General features: G+C 38.2%; 1 protein-coding gene and 1 long non-coding RNA gene across 2 annotated transcripts; one reads left to right on the plus strand and one right to left on the minus strand.

Moving 5' to 3' along the window:
• Window positions 1-8277: 8277 nt before the first annotated feature.
• Window positions 8278-16419, plus strand: LOC127376547 (corticotropin-releasing factor-binding protein-like). Its single transcript, XM_051423534.1, has 7 exons — window positions 8278-8402; window positions 8554-8641; window positions 9076-9233; window positions 10275-10485; window positions 11702-11856; window positions 15064-15184; window positions 15870-16419. Exons 1-7 carry the CDS (start codon window positions 8322-8324, stop codon window positions 16022-16024), a joined length of 969 nt encoding a protein of 322 aa, XP_051279494.1. The 5' UTR covers window positions 8278-8321; the 3' UTR covers window positions 16025-16419.
• A 5887-nt stretch (window positions 16420-22306) lies between these two features.
• On the minus strand, window positions 22307-23106 carry LOC127376564 (uncharacterized). Its single transcript, XR_007887532.1, has 3 exons — window positions 23027-23106; window positions 22827-22928; window positions 22307-22678 (listed from the first exon to the last, which is right to left on the minus strand). It is a non-coding gene; the product is annotated as an uncharacterized LOC127376564 (long non-coding RNA).
• Between the last annotated feature and the right edge of the window lie 781 nt (window positions 23107-23887).

Genomic DNA, 23887 nt, shown 5'->3' on the forward strand with positions numbered 1-23887 from the left:
TCTCACTCGCTCGCGGGTTAATGAGTTTGTGGAAATGTGCGACCCATTCCTCATTAGGTAATTTCTCATGCACTGATGAGAGAGGGAGAGAGATGTGGGTATAGCAACTCAGTGGAAATGGCACATAGTCCTTTGCAACACATACTGTAAAGCAGAATGCAGCTGAGGGTGGGGGGGACACTACAGCTGGGCATTTATCACCTCATCATGGATCATGGAATGAGACTTGCATGCATACTTTCCTATTGAGGATACACTGTCAAGTCTTATGTATTTGCATCCAAGAGTTCAATAACAGAGGCTTTGTCAAGCAGCTTCTATCGCCTGCTGGGGTTACATCAGTCTGTCTCATTATGGACTGCTATGTCTATTTCCTTGCTGCGAGGCCAGAGAGTCTGTGGTTGAATAGACAGCCCAGGGCAAAGCTCTGTCAGGACACAATGGACGACAACAAAAGAACTAATTAGCAATCAATTACCGACGTGTTTCTGTCCTGCACCTTTTATCTGGTTAGAGTGTAGAGCAGGTTACCACTCAACATGTTCCATTCACACACACAGACACCACCTGCTGCCTATCTATGTGTGTTTGTGCAGCAAATGTGTGTGTGTGTTTTTTTGGTGAGTTTGGATTATTGCACGGATGTATGTGGTAACCCAGTGATACGTGGTTTATTGCAAGAAAATGTAACCTCTCTCCCTGTGTGAGATAAAGGTGAAAAATCTTTAGACAAATCCAATTCAGGCCTTTAGAGGAAGTTGCTTTTCACCGGTCTGCACCTAAGAGTATAAAAGATAGTTGTTCATTAGCCTCATCTGTGCCAATCAGTCTCTAAACTGTCCTTTGTTGTATCTCATTGCTTTTGTTCATAGTTGTGATTACTTGTAGTTGATCTAAGTTTAGACTGAGGAGGAAATTCCTTGCATTAAAGAAATTTCAATCTACAACTTCATAAAAACCAACATAGATAAAGTACATTTAGTGTTAACCTAATTTGGGCATGTGGCTTGCTCATTTCAGCATCTCCCTCTCTCTTGCTGTGCAACACACACACACACACACACACACACACACACACACACACACACACACACACACACACACACACACACACACACACACACACACACACACACACACACACACACACACACAGTGACATCTGGGGGGAAAGTGTGCTGTGAGGAGGCTGCGAGTGCCTCTCATGATAACAACTCTGCATCTCAACAACCTGCATCCATCATCATCAACACTAACATCTGCTCTGAGCCTCAGCCTTAAATCTCTTTCTACCCCCCCCAACCCTTTACCTCTCTCTAGTTGTCACCCTCCTCTCTCCCCCTTTCCCACTCTCTCCTTTTCTTCTTCCTCTTCTGTTCTGTCCATCTTTTTCTCATGAGAAGCCACAGTAGCTGCATTTTTTTTTCAGCCACTCAGCTCAGTCTGCTTTGACTCTCATCCAAATTCCCTCGTCTGCAGAATATGTGTGGATGTGTTTTCGTTTCAACCATCCTTAAAATCAATATTTAATGATGATGTTATCAGTGCTTTTATGTGTAATTTAGCCAGAGTGTCAGTATGAATGAGACACTGTCAGCTTTATGGCATCGAGCATTTATTTTCTGTTAATGGGTGCTCCTGGTGGTATACAAACCAAAACCCAGAGGACGTCTGATGGATTTGACTGTTTTATTTCCATTCATGCATGCATTCACAGCCATGCGTGCATGCATACAGTACATTTCTACCTACAAACACACACAAAGTCTAGTTGATTATAACAAGTATGAAAAGTATAGAATGTTGCAAATGAATGCTGTGAATGCTAGACTGTGATGTGACATTTCTTGCTTTATAAGACAAATGAATGGATGAGGCAGTGAATGCAACTGCATTGTATCCCATTGGTTTGATCTTAAAACACAATCAATCAAAGCAACTGTTTGTTTCAGAACAGACTGCATTTGCCCGATTTTGACATTTTCCAAAACCATGACAATTACTTCACCTCCTCAGCTCTGAGAGCCAACATTGTTGAGAGGCAATAATCATGATAGTTTTCTCAGTCATTTTTCTCCCAATAACAAGCCATTTTTAATCCAATTAGGAGTGCTAACGTGAGAGGCATAATACCACGGCCCCAGGGACAGATGAGAGAATATGCAGGACATTTATCCCGACAGTCAATATTGGATTTCTCACTAAGCAGCTGTGCCTGCTCTCACTGACATTCTCCACCTCTGCACAGTGATCCGTCCTGATTAAACAGGCTTTTCTACTTTATCAACATTCATTACATTACCTGGTCATGCATGGCCACAGGAACCAGGAGTAGCAAAGTTACATGCTTCACGCTGGGGTTTTCCTACTGCACTTTCTCTTTGAATTCAACTGTTTAGTGAAAGATGATATATCACATGGCTCTCTTTTTGCATCTTAGGTGGTGTTTTATATGAACAGGTAGGTGTGTTGTGGTATTCCCCAAAAACTTTCCTCACCCAGACCAACAGGTTAGATGTCTTTTTACATGTTGAATCTGAATGCAGGTGCCAAAAACAGTTTTGTATTACAGTATAGTTTAGTGGTTACAATATCCAACAGTTGTCCTACTTTATTTCCTGATTTAGATTCCTGATTGTAATTGAATCTTAAGCATGGAAAAGTCAAATATCTGCTCATATTTCTTGTTTTATTCAGTTCACTCTCCTCTGCTAAGATACAGAAAATACAATTTAGTGTGCTTCAGGATAAGAAAACAACAAAGAGCTGTCAGTACTTTTATGCCAACAGCAGCTAAACATTGCCACCTTCTGGTGGCTGTCAGGAGGAACTCACTGCTGTGCAAAAAATTTTTTTATTCATTCATACAATTATTTATTTATTTTCCAAAAATCTAGACAGATGGTCAATAGATTTTATCTCGTCTCGGTATCACTTAATGAAATATGTCTGTTAACTCTACAGAGAGCCATACAATTATTGTTCCATCAAAACATAGCTAATAAAACGCAGAAAATGCATGAAAAAGAGGGCTGCTGTTTATAGCTGATTGCAGTCGATACATTTATGCAGTGCACTGAATCATTGTCATTGAGTGCATTGATTATGTGGACTAATCAATGTGTATTAAGCTGGGTGAGACTGGCCAGACCACAGTGGAGGCTGAATGATGAAGGAACACATTTACTGAGTGTCAAAGGCCCACCCACCTGCCCTGAGGAGACATGTTTTAGAGTTTGAGGGAACTTCAACCAGGGAGTTCAAACTGTATGTTTAGAGGACATTTATGTTTTATATACCCAAATTGGATGTACAAGAACACTCTGAGTTAAAAGCTGAGTTAAAGAAAGCAGATCTGGTTGACATTCGAGGGAATTTAACATATAACAACAGAGACAGTCCTAGCTCCTCTTCAAGGATGCAGAGGTAGGAATAAACTATCGGCAAAGATTGATAGAATTTGTGCTAAAGGAAGAGTTTGGTTTTTAAAGGCCAGTGCAGAAAAATCCATCGCATTAGTCATATCCTTGTCTTTGGTGGTTCCTCTGCCAAAAGAGGCATAACAAATGAAATGGTCTGCACTCTTTACAGTGTTTCTCTGTCTTATACAATGCCACGTTATCACAAAACATTGGCTCCACTTCGTACCATAGTCCACACTGGCCAACCGGTTGCTTTTACGAAGCTACTGACACTGACACACATCGACAAAAGCATCAGACTAGAGCTTTCTGATTGTTTTTCACTGCCGGCAACTGAAGGAATGATTTCCAAGACATACAAGGCCACTGTCTGACATGTAGGAGCCTCCTGAGACTTTTTATAAAGGGGCTTTTTGAATAAAATAGTCTTCCATAAACATAAGAAGTGGTCTTTAATCATTAACCCTGCAGGTGCCCTACTATACATTATACTGAAGCAAGTCTCTCATATTGAAATTTTCTCCCATTTGTTTTCTTCTGACTCTTCTGACTAACCTGTGCATGACAAAAACAAACATGTTCCTCTGATATGAATGGTTTTTTTGAGAGGACAAGTCATCTTACAAGGGTCTTCAATAGTGTCTCTTCATAATTTTAATTAATCTTAACTTTGTCTTGTGTTTTTCCTCCGGGCCAAGCTTTGAGACCAGGGTCACATCAATCAGGGTTTAGGATCAGGCTTGAGTGAATCAGTAATGAGTGAGCTATCAGGACACATTATGACAGACTCTGGGTGGATCAATTAAACAAAGAGTATACAGATATAAATGCAATGTGGTGATTTTTGACACTGCACCAACTATTACCTCACCAGTTTATTTTTTAAGCAATAATTTTTGTTCCCTCAGCGCTGTAGTTACATTTAGGGCCACTGCACTCTGAATGTGTCATTCTGTCTGATTGTGTTTCCTTGGGAAAAGAGGTCCCTTGCTGCTCCAGAACAATTATTCCACAGTGCACTCTGTAATTATACTATTATGTAGAATTATTCTCATCATCTGCATGCATCATCAATCATAACTGCACAATTTCTAAATGCGTTTGTTGCTATATCAGGCCAAACAAAGACAACAAAAAAGCTATTCACAAGATGTTCCAGTATCCGGTATGTACAATACTTCAGCATAATAAGCGTACATTTTGAACAATATCAATATACTCTCAATGATTACCAGATGTTTGCCCAATAACCTTGTCTATAATTAGTTGATACAGCGAATTGTGTCATATTAAACAAAGAATAGGTGAATCAAAGCCAAACCAAGACTATTTTCATGACAGTTTATTTTCTATATCCTGCTACTTATTACCTTACTGTACAGTATCTCTATAACGGACCTGTTAATGTATCAATATGATGTTTATCCTGAAAACAAACTGTAGGTAACAAAATACTTTAACCAGTAAAAGCATAGCAAACAAACAGGCCAGCATAAGATGGGAGTCACCAGGCCTCCCCTGAAGAACTCAGTTGGAAGGTAATTAAAAGAAGAGTGCGTTATCCATCGCTCCTCATTAATGCATTTTGAATTAACCACTTTCAGGGAAGAGGAATAGGGAGGAGGGGACAAGGGAGAAAATCCATGCAGGCCTTAAAGTAATCTCTCTCTGTCAGGTCCGTCCAAACGGGGAGGGTCGGCTCATTACGGCCCCCACAGGAGATGAATGGATCAGTCAGGCAGTGAGGAGAGCCGGGCTGGACCACTGTGTTGACAGACAGATCCACACAAGAGGTGTGTGTGCATGTGGGTGTAAGGGAGTCAACAGACAACGAACAACAGAGCCAAACACTTAGCTATATGTGCTATCTTTGCCAGGGAGCAGGTGTGCAGAAGGAGGTTGCATGCTGGGATACAAGGCAGAGTTAAGACACTAATGTCTAGACTCAACAATCATTGTGATTTAACTTTGCCCACATGGAGGGGTGAATGTCACATCTGGCCAGCTGAGGCAATTACAGACATGGACTGCTTCTAGCTTTAAGAAAATTCTGTTGATCGAATTGATTGCATTTTTATAAAATTACTGAACTGAAATTCATGTGTATCCTACATTGTAATAAAACCTCATTGACCCAAAATAATTAAATGTGTTCCTGCATTTGCCACCAGATGGTGATGTAGTCTTTTGTCTCGTTGAGATAGAGGCAGCTGACACTTCCACTTTATTTTATACTTCACTTATTTATTTTAATTGTGAGGTCATGGAGCTTTCTTGATTCATTTAATTTTATACATCTAAATTTCATATTACATTTCCACCAACCTCAGAGCAGGGACATTTGCCAACATTTGCAAAATTCACTGATTCTAACACGTTGATTTAATATGTATGTGTTTGTTGGTCTGTGTTTTTATCTCACACATTAGTGGGTTGCTTTTGTATGCTGTCATGTTTACTTCTTGTTAGTTTCGCCACTTTTGCATTGTTTAGTCTGATTTCCACAAATCTGAACAAAAAGTGCACAGAAAGTTCATCTCTGAGCAGCACAAGATGTAAATTCATTCATTCAGGGCTTCCAATGAAAGGGTTTGTGGGGTGGTAATATGGGAAGAGGGGTTAGATATGACTATATTAAATTAGATTAGACAATGAACTCTGTGAATAGACCAGCATAATGTGAATTGATATATCTGTTCATCATTTAGAGCAGTATAATGAGACTGTGGGGTTACTTGTTCATTAAAATCTATTGATTCATTTAATAAATTGGATTTAAACAATTACAGTATGTACCACAGCACCACATCACACACATCGCAGCATTTGTGTGTAATCGCCAAGGGAAAAGCACTTGTAGCACATGACATACACACACACACACACACACACACACACACACACACACACACACACACACACACACACACCATCTAGCATTTTGCCAACATTTTCCTTTTCCTCTACTGTCATTTACATTAGAAAAACACACTGTAGCACCAAGACTCTGGCTAATAGGTTTAGACATCTTCTTAATTCAAGGACTTTGTAAGACAACTCATTATTACCAGTGGCTTTTAAATGAAAGTAATACACCTTGAATAGGTCATCAGCATTGTAAGACAACAGTCTGAGCGGCTGCTACATCAAATGTTAATTATTATGTTCATTATTGTTTTAGTTTTTCGGTCTCTAGTCCTGTGTATGGCGTCATAGACCTTCATCACTATGAGAAAATGTCAGCTGTTATTAGTTAAAAATAATTGCGGTTTCACACAGAGTCTCTTGTTGTATCAGAAGAGTGTATGAACACTGACAGGATGATCATCATCTCTTACACTCAGTTATGTGTTTGACCTTTCTCAATGGCAGTGTGGACACTCACAATTAGTCTCATCTAAATGAATTTGCTATGTCACTACAAACCAAATTACATCACAGCCTCTCTCCTTCTCTCTCTCTCTCTCTCTCTCTCTCTCTCTCTCTCTGTCTCTCTCTCTCTCTCTCACTCTCCAACTCTTTCTCACTTTTTCCTTTCCTATATCTATATTGTGGTCCTTTTTGCTCTCCGTGTTGTGCAATATATGATTCTCTTTTGTCTTAATACTGTGCTATGGAATAAAGTGCCAAAGAATAAAGAATAAACCCAACACCTCAACACCTCTGGACTAAACATGTCATTATCATTGAGTGCTTGAGTTGGTGTTACCACACTGTCTGTCTGTGTTGCTTGTATGAAGCAGCGAATCAGATTTGTTGATTGGCTTTTACTGCCAGAGTATCCATCCATCTGCTCTGAACTCTTAGTTTAGAAAGACAGATCACAAAAACCTTTCCATGATTTCTCTATTGCTCATGCCAATAACCAGCACAGTGAATCAGAAGTTGGCAATTTAACTGATTTATGCAGAAGCCACAAGACACTGACCTGACAGCAGAGAGAGAGAAGAGAGCAGGAGATCATAGGCAACATGAGGAACAGCTGGCTCCATGTTCAACAGTAGAGACAGAAGATAGTCTACGCCATGTGAGGCAATCTAATCACGGTACACAATGGGAATTAACAACAATTTAATCCAACACTAGAGCTTTCTGAAAACAGGGTCTATGGGTATTAGACCTGTACCTCACAGGGGACTGAAGTGGCAACTTACACCAGTCACAAGCCAGCTTCTCTAAAATGTAGGCCACTGCCCCGTGATCCCTCACTGGCTTCCCATTCACAAACACTGCAAGATGCTGGTCCAGAGGCTTGACCAGGCTGCTGTTGGGAACTGTATCCAGGTCATGGCAGGGTATCAGCCCATATGTGACTTTATTATATCATTACAGGGGCAATCCCCATTCATCTACAAATAAAGTATTAATGGACAGATGTTCAAAGACATTCACATATAATATTAAGTTTTTTTTATCAGATGTGAAATCTGTTCAGTCTAAAAAGTTCACATGTGCTTTTTTTTTTGGTTAGGGGTTCTAGATGTTTTATTTTATTTCAGTATTTGACATGTTAGCTCTATGTTTCATGAATAAGTGCCACCATAATGTAATAACCATCACACGATGCAATGGGCTAACTAAGAATTATCATGCTGCTATCACAATTTTATGAAATTTTGCATGTTTACATTATGACTTTTGATGAGATTTCTTTTTATGCGCAGTTATTATTAGTCCCTACACAGCCAAGCATATTTAAGTGCCCTAATGCCGGTAAGACTGACAGGGTTTCACACATGATTAAATTGACTGTAGAACGCACGGCTCAGTGTTTTTCAGTGACCCTCTGATGTAGGCCTGCCTGTCTGTCTGTGCAGCTATAAAAGCTGCCTCCTCTCAGCCAGCGCCGTTATTTCCCCTCTGCTTCAGGAAACACTTCACTCAGAGACGCACTTCAGTATGTCGGTGGCTCTGCGCACACAGCTGTTCCTCTTCCTCATCTCCCTCTCATCAAGGATGGGGCTCAGTCGCTACATTGAGGTGAGACTTTTGATCGTTAATCAATAATTCCACATTGCTTCACTTTAAGTCAGACAGGTTAAAGTGAGGTCTATAAAGTTTCTTCGAGTACAGCTGGAACCTAGAAATTGACGTTTATTTCTATCATGTATTTATTTATTTTTTTATTCAGGACAACGAAGCTTCAGATGGATTATATTCTCTGCTCACTTTGGACCAGAAAAGAGAATCAGAGGATTTTATTTTCCGTCGACCTCTCAGTAAGTGCAGCAGTAAACAATGGCTTTATTCAATATCTGATTATACTTAACATTGTTTACCGACTCAGCAAACAACAAATAAACCCTTTAATTAAAAGTGATGAATTTAAAGCATTCAGCTTTAAGATGTTCATTGTTCATTGCAGCTCTAGTGACCAGGCATGTAGAACATATTTAATACTCTATCTACCAATCAATTAAAATCACTGAATACATCCATGACTACATCTTTATTGCACATAATACTGCACCTACTGGAAGACTTGTTATGTTTGATCATAAAGCTGATTACCATCATACTCTGATTTCATGACCAATTGTTTTATATCCCATTAAAGCCTCTGTGTTTGCTTGTGTTCAGGAACAGAGTGAAAAAGTGTTTTGTGAATCCCTCCTCTGTCATTATGAATAAAGAACATGCGTGTGGTTTGTAGGATGTTTGGACATGCTGGCCACTGATGGCTACTTCACCTTTGTGGCGTCTCAGCCTCAACTGGCCTGTGCTGCTTTCATCATCGCTGAGCCAAGTGAGGTCATCAGTCTGGAGCTGTCTGACGTCAATATTGACTGCAGCGCTGGAGACTTCATCAAGGTTGGCTCCACTCATCAGAAACAACACCCACACATCACCAACCCCTCTGTGAGAGGAAGACAGGAAGTTCGGGGCTTTGCCATTTAAACCCTGAATTCTATTTCATGTGCTTCTGTTTGATTAAAATCCAAACAGGGTTAAGGCAGTGTTTAAGGGCCAAACACCACACTGGATCCTCTCTGCATTGGTCACATTACCCAGAGCAAGTGTGGGAAGAGGAGGCTTTAGTTCTGAAGCCAAGCTTGCCAGTTACATGGCAGTTTCAGTCCATGTGGGCCAAAGTGGTAAAAGGCACTGCAGAAAGAAAGACTGCTTAACTCAAACGACTGGGTTTGCAGGATGGTCAAGGTGTCATCTGGAAACCGAAACAGCAGTTGTATGTGACCTGCACAGTGTCTTTTAGTAGGAGAAAGATGCTTAAAACACCCAAGCAGCACACTGCTTAGTTTTTCTGAATAAATGAGATTTACAGAATATTTATAGAACAAAATTCATGTTGGATTATGGTTGTAATTCAATATGATTCACAACACAGAACACAGCAGTGTAGATGGTGTGGTAAATCATATTGGACAAATAGCATTAGAAAATACACATTAAGTAAAGTAATGTTGCCTTATGTTAACTTTATCTTAATTAGCTATTAAATATTTGTTATTCAAAGACAGTTATTGATCAACTCAGTCATTATACAGTACAACTGATGTACTCCATTTATATTCTATTTCAAGTCAGCTACAATATATTCATCCTTGGGAAAAAAAATTTAGCTGAACAAATTTTATTCTCTAACATGTTTACATCTGACTGTATTTAAATAGGAAATGTCTTTGCAACGTTTTTACCAGTCTTCCTACACAAAACTGATAGATTGTCATACTTTTGTCATAGTTGGCTCCAGATTGTTTATGTGCACAGGTAGTGGAATAAATAATCTTCATCTTTGGCTTTATGTGCTCAAAACTTTCTATTGAATATATTTTCTTGTTGAAACCTGGCAAAATTTATATTTGCTCAACATCATTTATATGCCCCCTACAGGTGTTTGACGGATGGGTTCTGAAGGGAGAGAAGTTCCCCAGCAGGCAGGACCACCAGCTCCCTCTACACCAGCGCTACACAGACTACTGCTCCTCCACAGCACCGGGAGCCACCAGCCGCTCCTCTCAGAACGTCGCCATGATCTTCTTCCGCATTCACAGCCCCGACAGCGGCTTCACCCTTGCTGTCAAAAAGCTACACAACCCCTTCCGTGAGTCCTGCTTCATGTCCTTGAAGTCACTTGAGGGATAAAAAGTCTAAAAGCAAAATAAACAGAAACAACATCCATGCAAATAAAACTAAATCGTAGGCAAAAAGAAACGTAAAGAAGAAGAAAAAAAAATGTTAACAAGGACCGAGGCCAGGCATCTAAATTAGATTTGTGTTTTTTATTTCCAAATTGGTGTTTTTAAATGAGGTCTAGACTTTATGGTACTTGCTTGTGTGCATGCATGTGTGTTCTTCCTGGTCATTTGCGCTTGGTCGAGCATTAATCAAGGCCGAGAGCGACAGGAAGAGATTGAATGAGAGGGATGCACCTGTTTTCCAGCTGCTTGACAAACACGGTGTTAACACTGTGTCAAGCATCATAACAATCACCAAGACAGAGACGGACAAAGAAAGAGCACTGACACAAAAAAAGAGGAGTTTGAATGGATTATCTATAGGGAGACAGCATAAATCTCAGGCCAATGTGTGAGGTTTTATTCATATATTGATTCATTAACCACAACTGACCATAAACCTATATATCTATAATACATACATTAGCAACAGTAAATCTGTTATGTACCTCAACATGAAGGTAGACCCTTCTTGGCTAATAAATAACAAGAAATGCAGCAATGCCACGATGAGGGACACTAATATGTTTTATAAAAGTATAAAAGCAGATTTCTTTTTTTTACTCATTCTGTTCTTTTGTCAATATGACTGTTTAAGTTCTAAAAGATACACATACACAAGAGAGTAAAGTCATTAATCTACTCAAATCTTGCACTTGCAGAATAATTAACACTCCATATTATTTATTCTAACAATCTCTCCTCAGCTTTGATTGGCACAGCTCCTTCGCCATGAAAATGTCTCTAAATGAACAACATGACCACAGGAGTAAAGTGTTCCGACTCCTGTTGGTGTCTGTCTAGTCTACCATACTGTTATCAATTCAAATTTCATTATTTTCTTATCTTTGTCATCAGAACTGGAATTGGATTTTCATGCTCAGCCCTAATTGTGTCCCCTGCCCGCAGTCAGCCTTGATTATGTCCAATTTGTGACATGAGGTGTCAGTAATGAGTTTCTCTGGTGATGGGGGAACTGTTAATTCGAAACCTCTCCTCCGGTGTGTGTGTGTGTGTGTGTGTGTGTGTGTGTGTGTGTGTGTGTGTGTGTGTGTGTGTGTGTGTGTGTGTGTGTGTGTAAAGCCTGCAACATCATGTCTCAGAGTCCAGAGGGCAGTTTCACCATGGTGATGCCACACCAGCGCAGGAACTGCAGTTTCTCCATCATCTACCCTGTGGAGATCCGACTGACCGAACTCAGCCTGGGGCAGGCCAAAAGCAATGAGCTCAGCCCACAGGTGAAACACACACACACACACACACACACACACACACACACACACACAAAGACACAAAGACAGACAAACATCAAGTTATTTAACTTACTACTGAAAACTTACAGAATTGTGGTTCTTTGAAGAGACAGTGGCCCTTTACTCTAACCATGCTAGTGCCAAATGTCATGATGCATGTATTTGTCAGTGTACCAGCCATTGTAATAAAATGAGCCTTTATGTCATTACATCTTGACATAATCTTGTTGAAAAATTTCAGTTCACCATTAAGATCCACCAGCCTCTGGTCAAAACTAATCCCATTTAACTATTCTGCAGTCTGGTGCTGTTCTCACTGATGGCTGTTTCCACCAGATAGAGAAACAACTGACCAATCAGAGATTAGTAGGCATGATGAGACGTCTGGTACAAGTCCACTGAAGTGAAACAATATGGCAAATCAGTCTGATGATCAGACTATAGGTCTAGTATCATCTGGATCGTTATTATTTATCTACTTTTTTTTCCCTGAAAAATTCCTGCAATACTGTTTGCACTTTAAATATTTTCATAAAAACTCAGAAAGTAGGGTTAAGTGATATATATGTATAATGAACATTTTTATTTTTTTTATTTTATTTATTGCTGTAAGATTTGTCTATATTTTTTGACATATGCTTAATTGCATTCTTGCCAAGAGTTTGAGTCTTCTGTCTGTCCGTTAGCCTGGCTCTGTCTGTATGTAATGTAGCAAAAAGGATTTCTAAATAACATGTTATATCTCTTTCGTTTAATCCGCAAAAATACTGAGGTGTAAAAATGACAATCTCTACTTTTGGACAGAGCTAGCCTAGCTGTTTCCTGTCTTTATGCTCATATGAGCTAAGCTAACTGTCTTCTGGCTCCAGCTATATATTTATACTATATTTTATATGTCACCATACGGACAGAGTTGTATCAATCTTCTAATGTAACTCTTGACAAGAAAGCAATACGCATATTTGCCCTATTTTGACCTTATCCATATTGTAGCCTATTTGCCATGCGTGGATACCGTAGAAACTGCAAAACATGGGCAGTGAACTTCTAAAAATATTGTTATTGTAAATAATCCAGGATTTTTGAGAGTTGTCCAAGACCAATGTTCTGTTTGGCAAATAGTTTGCAGAGCTGCACTGGTGTTTTGAGTGATTCTGTTGTCAGCAGTTGTTCTGCTCTAAGAGGTGCAACAAAGTCTAATTAGACTTCCTTGGCAAAAGGTCTAATTAGGATAATTAAGTGAAAACACCTGTGTGAGTGAACAATAGCTATGTAGGGGCTTCAATCAGCTACTCTTATGAGCAAAACCGAGCATTAATCATGACAATTAGTACATGTTTAACCCCTCTTATTGAATATTCTATAGAGAAGTTTCTGATGTATAATGTGATGGAATAAGTTTATTGTAGTTTTGTAGTACAGATAAGTAGTAAGAATATATAAAATTACAATGTGCTCGTATTGATCAACCTACAGAAAAATTATCACCTTAATCTGCAGCTCCGCTCAGCTTTACGGAGCTTTATTGGGAGAACATAGCCGCTTTAGCAGCTAAAGAAACAAATATTTCTCTTAAGAGTTAGTAGAGACCAAAACAAAGCTAAAAGAGAGTGAATATTCGACGTACATTAATCAGGTGGACACAAACACGACTCCATACGAATTATATTGTTGCTCCATAACTGCTGGATGTGTAAATAAGCAACTGTTTGCTGACAAGTTTACCGTGTTGTGTTCACGATTTGTTTGCTCTGCCCCCTTTAAAAACATTACCAAATACCATCTAAGAATACAAAAAGTTACAACAAGAGGAAATAATAATAAACCTATTTACATTGCTATCACTGCAATTTCTGGTACTGTGACAACTACAACAACCAGTAAGTGCGTAGTAGTTAAAAGTTGAAGTTGAAGAGAACCTTTAAATCGGATTAATCATGTTTACAAAGCTGCAACATGTAACGTAAATCCAAGAATCACATGTGAACAGAATATTACATAAACATTTCAAGTATTGAAATGTAATTAATATATACTTAATGGTTAGAAAATACAGCTCCAAAAACATTCAGTAATAGACACCACATGAAGTCCAAATCTCTTTAAGTTAGAGAAGGACAGAAATGGTGTAAATCATGTTTATAAAAAGACTGAACAAAACAAAACGAGTCCTGAAGATGTTGGCAGCTGGTCTGACAGCGGCTGCCAGACTGCTGACATTATGACAAACTGCAAGTCCTGCATTTGCTGGGCCAAATACAATAACCTGACATTTCTACTCAGATGTTGAGGAAAGTTGTAAGTGTTCCAAAGTCAAGTGTTACAATTTCAAAGATGAAATTGTACAGGCAAATACAGCTGCATTTCATTGTATTTTTTCAAAATATATGTAATAAAAGAGGAGCATAGATGATAAATATGATGAAACTTGAGGTACCCTTTAGCCTTAGGCTATAAAGCAAGATTCTGAACAACAGAATATCAGAGTACTGTCTATACAATAAAACTGTGTCTATGATTATTATGCTAATTAATACTACCATTAACTGACAGCATGCAGACCAAGCTGGAAATTAAAGATACCCTGTGGGGTTTCCTTTCAGTATTTCTCACCAGCACATTGAGACCTGACACATGTGTTATAGGGCTGTCCCCGACTCAAGATTTTCTGTCAACTAGCAGTTGTTAGTTCAAGCCATTAGTCGACTAATCATCAAACATTTACAGCAGCCTTTTAAATGATAAGGGCAAAAGTGGTAATGATTCTGAATGTGTCGGAACAACCAGCAAGGTTATAATGCGTTTTCTTCTTACTAAACAGTTGATTTTGTTAATTCTTTGTAACCAGCATCTTAACTCTTGCTTTATATGTTGGCTAACACTCCTTTTCCTTTCCCTTTTCTTGCTTTGCATAGTTATATATTATTTTGCCACATTACAGCCACCAACTGATTGATCAGTGGAATAACGTAACATAACATCCTTGTATTTTACGGGTTATATTCGACACCAACCTCTCTAGCCAGGAGGAGTATGTGTTGCATCACATGTGCGTCCTTGTGCATGTGCTATTAGATGCGACATCCAAACCAAACAGGGATCTGATTGTCAACATATTGCTCCACACTGCCACATGTTCAAAAACTCCACAGCACTTCAGCACTATAATATTTTGTTGTTAATATTTTACAGAGGCAGGTGTGGTCGGGCTGTTCGGGGTCAGGTGACTATGTGGAGCTGCTAGGGGGGAATGGGGTGGACACCTCTAAGATGTTCCCTGTGGCTGACCTGTGTTTCTCCCTCAGTGGGCTCGGTGAGTCTGAGCTCCTCTAGTTTACCTCCACTGTGAATCTGTGATTTTTAACAACAGGTTTCCATTAGAACAGTGACAACTTGTATTGGACAAGGACTATACTGTGCTACGCTATGCTAGGCTCACCATCTTTTAGTTTGATGGATTACACTGCATTTTTAAACACAGTTTGGAACCTTGTGTATTGAAAAAAAAGCATTTAAACTAAATTCCAGCATATTATGGTCCCACACATCAAAACACTGTTCAGCACAGTGTTAACGCAGCAGGGTCACGGTGAGGACAGATCCGAATATGCTTTTAATAATAGAAATGCTGCTGCAGATGAGTCCTTCAAAATAAGAACATCGCACATGGTGAAATCACAAAACATTTGTAATACATTTTACAACGTGATTTTCACCTAATTTCAGTATTACGAAAATAAACACAAATAAATTCCCATAATTTCTGAAAAAAATCGTCATTTGTGGTAGTGGTCCTACACATTTTGAATTGTAATATGTCATACTGTCTTTATAGATTTACCATGATCTGGGTGGGTTCATGCAATTCAAAACGCTTCACACACAGAACAAAGACACATACACTTGTCATAACCAGGATAAGAAGGGCTGGCTAGAGAACAAGAATGCTCTGTATGTGCTCCAGTATAAAGCATCTGTTTTTCTCCTTGTCCCTTCAGCCCAGATGAAGATTGGTTGTGATAACTCGGTGGTGAGGCTGGTGTCCAGTGGGAACTATATCAACCGTGTTTCCTTCCAGTACCGACTACTGGAACACCATGAGCTCCCCAAGACCCGGGAGAACAGTCTGGATAACTTCTGCGCTGTGGAATGAGATCACACACAGACACACAATCATCCATCTCTCTGTAAATACACCAATTTGACAAATGAAGTCAATAAATATTTTGTATTGTTTTGGCCAAATATTTTATTTAGTGTCCTTATTATGTTAGCTTTGATCCTAGTGTATTTATTTGAGGAATTTTTAATTCATCTCAAATTTATGGATGATGGTGGATTTAATTGTTTTCTTTTTAGTAATTTGTCAAGAAAATCTGTGATGCATTATATTTCTTGGCAAGAGCATTGATTTCAAACCTTCCCTCTGTTGTTCTAATATCAGTTTGTTCCTCCATCTCTTGTTCTTTGGGAGGTTTTACATTGCTGCTGTCTCTTCTGTTTATATTGCCTTGACAATTTGAAAATAAATATGACTTGCATGATGAAGCATTTTTAATGTTCTGCTTTTTTGAGTCACTCTGTTTTTACAAGAATTATTCCAATTCATTACAGAACTGCATGTTCACTTGGTGTTTGTTTTATTAGGATGCTTCTGCAGGATCCGTCCATTTCACCCACAACTATGTTATGTTCTTGAGATCTGAAAACATGGGAATGCTCTTCAGTCTAGTCCAGCACTAAATACAATAGATGATAGTGTGGAACTGGGTTATTCATGTTTATTTAAGAGACAGGAGATGTAGTTATTAAACCATATGACATTTATGTAGCCATGAGTTGTCTTGAGCAATGTTGCTGGTTTTAATTAGTGCGTCTGTTGAGGGAGCAGAGATTGGTTGGTCAAGAGGTTTACAATCTTGCTTTTTTTAACTATTGACTCCACTTTGGCATCTCAGCAACTATTGGGTTGATTGCCATCAAATTTTGTGCAGACATTCATGGTCCCCAGAAGGGATGATTTTGGTGGTGGTCCTCCTCTGACTTGTCATGTAGTGCAACCATGAGGTGGACATATGTTGTTTTAAATGAAATATCTCCATAACTACTGGATGGATTGCTATGCTATTTGGTACAGATATTCAGGATGGGTCAGATTATTTTGAAATGTAGTCAGTCTTGGATGATTATCGTTACTTATTTTTTATAATCTGATTACGTAATCCCGATTTCCATTAGCCTCCACTGTACTTTGTGTTAAATTCTAATTAACAAATGTTAGCATACATTATACCCGGTTAATAGCAGCATGTTAGCATTGTTATTGTGAGCATGTTAGCATGCTAACATTTACATTTAGCTCAAGCACCACTGTGCTTAAGACTCACATAACTGCTAGCATATCTATGGACTCCTAATCTTGTTTAAATTGCAGGCATTTGCTGTCCTATATCAATGGTGCACGGTTTGGATACATAATAATTTGAAAATAATATGATAAATGCTGTGCTGCTATTTGGACATTGAATGGATGACCTTGCCAATGAAGAGTTTGTTTCTGTGACAACACAGAAATGTTAATATTCATGCACAGACACATGCACTTTTAAACCAAGACTCCCTGAAAAAGTCTAATTTTAGATCAAATGCTTGCAGTGTAGTCAGAGAAGATGCCATTTACATATACCCTGCATATACATGTGTGTATATGTACAATGTAAATGTGTATGTGTAATCCAATGTATTAAAAAATGTCCTTGGCAATCAGTATTAAGCAATGACGCATGCATGTCTCTCATTTTTTGTAATCCAATCTGTTCCAGAGACAAACTCTGAAATAGCTCTTGTAGTGGTTGGTCATTGCTCAAAATCATAATTAAAAAAGGCTTAATACTGAGAGCACATAATACGCCACCATTTTCTAAAACTGTGAGAGTACAGGTTTGCTATTGACCCCTCTCCATCACTGACTGTTGAGTTCTAATCTATTACATACTGTACAGTTGTGGATCCTTAGCCTGAATGAATGTGCAGCTCTTAATGGGATTATCCCACAAGCCTCAGTGCTCTTATTCCCCTCGACATCCTTCTAACTGGCTCGCTTTTGATCTTCTCCTTACGTGGAATTAATCTCAAACCTGCTCAACCGTGATGATTCAATTAACCAGCGGATGTCTTTTTTCGCTCTGTGTGTTGCAATTTTCAGTCTTCATTAGAGAATGAAACACACTTCGGATGCCATCGAAAGGGATAAAGTCTGATTATTTGTTTCTGGCACTGGGCACAGCAGTCTTGAATACTCTGTAATGTATTTATAGTGGTCTGTGATGGTGGATTTGAAATGAGTTTGTCGCTTCTCAGGTCAAACAGGTCACAAGTCCTTGTGGATGAGATGGGACCCAGTACAGAAAGAGACATGCTTGCTTTATTAATAACTTTGAAATAACTGAAATAGGAAATGATGTTTATTTAAGATATTATTCACACTAGACTGAAATCTGTTACTTCTGTTCTATGTCATTATTTTATTATTTATTATTTCTTTCCAAAGAGCTTTTCTCCATCAGTATATTTTCTATGATAGTTTGTTTTGGCCTTTTACGCTTTAGGTTTCACTTAGTAACATTGAACATGTTTCATGAGGGAATCATCAATCAGACTTCATAAGGTCTGAGTCTGAGGGTATAACTTCTTTTGAATCAAAATCAGAATCAGAGTTTATTACATACAATGAATTTGTCTTCATATGTTGGTGCATGACAATAAACATAGTATGAGAAAAATATAAATAAAGATGAAAGCAAGTACTGCAAGTCAAGAAGCATAAATAGAAAAATCTAAAATTGACAGTAACATATGGAAAAAGACAATCAGCTGTTATTTTAAATGAAAGAGCTTAGACTTTGTGCAGGTATGCGCAAAATATTGTCTGGGGAATGTGAAATGAAGAATAAACTATAAAGTATGTTTTCAGTGTCCAAGATTAGATTAAATAACTTTACTATGCATGTTAAACATAACTGACTCCCTCCCCATAGTCAAGGCTAATATCAAACTAACACCATCTACTGCACAAAGGTTTCAGCATTCATAACTGACTTGTTCCTCAACATTTGTATACTTCAATTCAATTCAATTCAATTTTATTTGTATAGCACCAATTCATAACAGAAGTTATCTCAGGACATATTTCAAATATAGCAGGTCTAGACCGAACTCTTTATAACGTTATTTACAGAGACCCAACAGTACCACCATGAGCAAGAACTTGGCGACAAGGGCAAGGAAAAACTGCCTGTTAAAAGGCAGAAACCTAGGACAGATCCTTCGGCTCTAGGTGGGTGGTCATCTGTCGACCAGTTGGGGTGAGAGAGAGAGAGAGAGAGAGAGAGAGAGAGAGAGAGAGAGAGAGAGAGAGAGAGACAGACAGACAGACAGACAGAGACAGAGACAGACAGACAGACAGACAGACAGACAGACAGAGACAGAGAGAGAGACAGACAGACAGGTGCACAGTTAGTAACATGCATTAATGGGACATGAATGAGTGCAGAAAGAGAGAGGAAGAGTGGAGCTCAGTGCACCATTTGAAATTCCCTGATAGTCTAGGCCTATAGCAGCATAACTAAGGGATGGTTCAGGACTCACCTGATACAGCCCTAACTATAAGCTTTATCAAAGAGGAATGTCTTAAGCCTACTCTTGAATGTGGTGAGGGTGTCTACCTCCCGAACCACAACTGGAAGCTGATTCCACAGGAGAGGAGCTTAAAACATAATGATGGGCGCTCTGAAAGCTCACCTGGTAGAGCTGGAGCCCCATGCACCAAGGCCCCACTGCAGCAGCCCAGGGTTTGAGTCCGATCTGTGACCCTTTGCCACGTGTCATCCCCTCTTTCTCTCCCCCTTTTCCTTTCACTCTTCAGATGTCACTATCCATTAAATAAAATAAAATAAAAAAAACATTTGGAAAGTGATCACAAAGTTGTTGCTGAATAGTATTGTCATTGTCACATATGTGTGACCTGCCATGTTCCCATAGTGAAAAACATGTGTTTTCAGTGGCATGAACAGTACGAATCCAGGTGTTGTTATTGTTCAAACTTCAGGCTTTTTACAACCTGGATCATGTTTTCATAGTCATAATTCTTTTGGTTAAGATAACATTTTTTCACGCAAACTGAAGCCATGGACTACTTAATGTGAACAATGCCTGTAATGAATGCAAACTATAAAATATCAGGGACAAAACAACTGTGATCTGAGTTGATGCTTGAAATGATTGCAAATAAAAGTAGACCTGTTACTTACAGCTAATTACTTTTAACACTTTAGTTCAATTCAGTTCAATCCGGTGATGTTTTTGCCTGTTAAGGATTATTGCTATACATACATTAGATGATTGAGTGAGATCTATTTATAATTACTGCCCTTTGGCTGTTGCTGCATGCATGACTAGATCATCTCCTTTTAGCATAACATCAGTATAATTCATCAAGAAATGGTAATTATGGGGGGAAAAAAGTACCCTGTCCATATATTTGGTACAACATCTGGTGTTGGCAAACATACAGCAGATCAAATTTAATATTCTATATAATATAATCAAGTCAATCAAAAATAACATGGTTGTAAGGATTAATATGTAAGAACAGCCAGACCAATCAAGCAGCATGATCTTTTTACCTGACAGCTTGGCTTATGTTGGAGGTTTGTGGGACAGTCAGCAAATAAACCCCCACTGATATGCAAGAGAATATGTTTTACATGCCTGATGGAAAGAGTATAAATCAACTTTACTTCACTGCAAGACACATGTAGATAATAATAATTTACGTCCATAAATGGACACTCATTGATGAAAACACACATACTTGTCCATTGTTTAATGTATGTAGCTCTGTGGTTCTGTGTACAACTTAGAGAGAGTGTTAACTGAGAGCATTAAATACGTCTATTTCACAAGTTAACATGAGCAAATGACCCAGAGCAAACACATCACAACATATTACAAACAGCGTGCTGTGCACAAACTTATATGTGATTTACTGTAATGTACAATAGGATCATCAAGCTGAATTTACAGTAACTGAGAGTGGAGGTCCTGTATGCATTAGCTCTATTTTGCATTGACATGACTCATAGAAAATATTGTTTTATGTGTGTTTTAGTGTGATTATGTTTGAAAGATTAACTTAATTGATCATTTTAGAATAATACAAAGTCCATTTGTGGTGATTAAAGAATTTAATATTATATTTTATTAAATGTATTATTATAACCACCGAACATCAGAGAATGACCTTCTCGATTGCTGTGGACTGTGATGAATACAGTTTACACACAGGGATAGAGGAGTTGTTGCATAATGGTTAAACCCCAGTTGATTTGTTTTACCTTTTATTTTGCAGACCACATTACCTCAAGAGCCACTGAACAAAGGAGTGTATGTTTATTTATATTCAGTCACTGTGTAATAAACCACTTTGAATAGAGATCAGAGCTGATAATCAGCTGGCTGTAGTCTTGATCTGCTCTTTCAGAAGTGCAAACAAGGTCAATTGGTAATTTCTTGGTTATGACACTTTAAAAAAATGGCCATTAGTTATACAGTTGCAATATAATTACTCCAGTAAATAAAACTGTGACCCATGGCTGCCATAGGATTGTAAACTTTAACAAATTGATCTGCAGCTTTTAATGTAGTATTTTCTTACTTTTCCAGCTGTTATTTTGTACTCAACTAGATTATGATTATATTACATTTTCCTTTTTTCACATGCAAAACACAATACACAAGTGCCTAATCCTAACACTTATATGAAAACACTTATTACATAATAACATATGAATAATGGAAGACTCTCAAGAGGATTTTTTTTTCAGATTGAGTACTTTTAACTAGCTTTTAATGACACATTTTGTGTAACATTTGTTATGTTCTGACAACCAAAAACTGACACACACACACAAATAGTTATGGAGTTGATTGGTTACAGGATACATATTTTATTTCACCACCCTAGAGTTTGTGTACCAACTTGAGATTTCTCCTATACTGCCCTCTACTGCCTAGTTTTATTAATTACACACAGTTTTGTGCATGTATCCTTTCCATTTGAAGTTGTTCTTTCCTCTAAAATATAGCTTATATAAATAAACTAGCTACAGTTTTCCTGTATGAATGAAGTTATGAATGTATTAGATTTTTTTTAAAGAACAAAAAAAACAGCTGGCAAAGCTGTTAAATATGAGTGAACATTGGAAAATTGTCATCAGTGTTTTCAAAGAAATTGGTATTTATTTTGTAACACCAGTTTATATTCGGTACTTGCTATATGTATACATATTCCAAAAATATACAGTATCTGTTAAATGTGGAAATGAGTCAAAAATAAGAGGACTTTTTATTATTATTAAACTTTATTAATATTCCAAATAATTACAGATATACAGTCCAAAAAGCTAAATTTCTTCAGTAGTTCACTAGGATTTTAGATTTCAAAGGTTTTCCTCAAGTAAGGAAAAATTTCAGAGATCACCACTGCCTCAAAAGATTATGCTTTCACCACCTCTGAACACTCAAAGAACCACAGCAAATTCCATTTTTTACAGGACGAGAAATTAGGACAGTAAGCTTCAAATTAGGAGTGTAATGATGGCTAAGGGCCCTAAAAGGAGAGGGACAAAGACTCCAGTGTGTTTTGCTCCATTACACAGGTCTCCAGCACAACATCTGACACCATCAGAATAAACATTATTGCACATATCACTTCTCATGCATTGTTTGGTGATCATATTTTCAGCAACTGCAACAGAAAAAGGTCCATTAAATAAGTTACAATTTGTAATAGCAGTAACAGAATGTCAGACCATGTTGTTCATAAGGCTAAGCAAAGATCACACTATATAGAACATATAACATTAAAGCCACATGAGGTAGAAAATTCAACTTACCAATGGTGGTGGAACAGCGGTCGTAATGGTCAGCACAGGTCCATACCTGATTACAGGTGCCAGGGTTTGCACCCCAGCAGGTGAAACACTTTAACCCACACACTGCAGCAAAAGGAGAATGCAAAATGTTCACATAAGCCGACAAAAATAATTTCTGCATTAAATTCTGTGCTGATTGAAATGAGCATCTTTGGTCTTACCTGCTGGTAGCAACATAGAGATGAACACCAAAGAGACACACAGCCTCATTTTGACTCTTCAAGTGAAAGCTTGTGGGAGCTCTTATGTCAAATGAACATTACCAACTTCCTTGTATGTTTTATAGCCTAACAACATTGGTTTTGTTCCAAAAGACAAATAATATTTGTTTATACATTTGTTTCCAATTGGGGAGTGTCCACCAGCCATTACAATGTATCATGCTCATTTATTATACTTGTTCATGGCTGTTTACAGTCCCATCTATTCATCCCTAATCCCCTTTACTAAAGAATTCCAGTGTCAATAAGAGTTTGAACGGCATATTTGTCCTTGTATTTGTGCAGGTCATTTAACCAAAACACTTCTGAGAGACTGAAGCTGCCCCACCTGCAGATGTCAATGTGTCACTAATCAGTATTTATACATCCAAAAAGAGCTGCAGTGACCTGGCAGAATATTAATATCATAGATGTATAAATTGCCTCGTGAGGGCTTCCTCGAAGTACTGCATATATGCTGATGATACACTTTAAGTGGTTTAAAATCCCAGTTAAATACCAACATTGGTTCTCTGTGAAGAGTGATCTGACTATTCACTATCCCTGCTCAGAAAATCCAAATTTAGTGTCCGCCTTCAGAATGTAATAATTGGAGCATTAACGCTTTGCTAACACACACTCATACACACACACTTTGAGCTGTTTAGTGTAGATCTCTAATAGCATTAATAGGTCTACGTCATTAATCTGCTGCCAGCAAAGGAGGAGCAACTCAGAAAGACTCTCTGAGTAGCAGGATTTAAAAGGACCATTCACACAAATAATTAGAACACTAATTTCGCATGGCAGGATGCCTTTATT

The sequence above is a fragment of the Dicentrarchus labrax genome, unplaced genomic scaffold (genome assembly GCF_905237075.1).
Source record: "Dicentrarchus labrax unplaced genomic scaffold, dlabrax2021, whole genome shotgun sequence".
Classification (NCBI taxonomy): Eukaryota; Metazoa; Chordata; class Actinopteri; family Moronidae; genus Dicentrarchus; species Dicentrarchus labrax.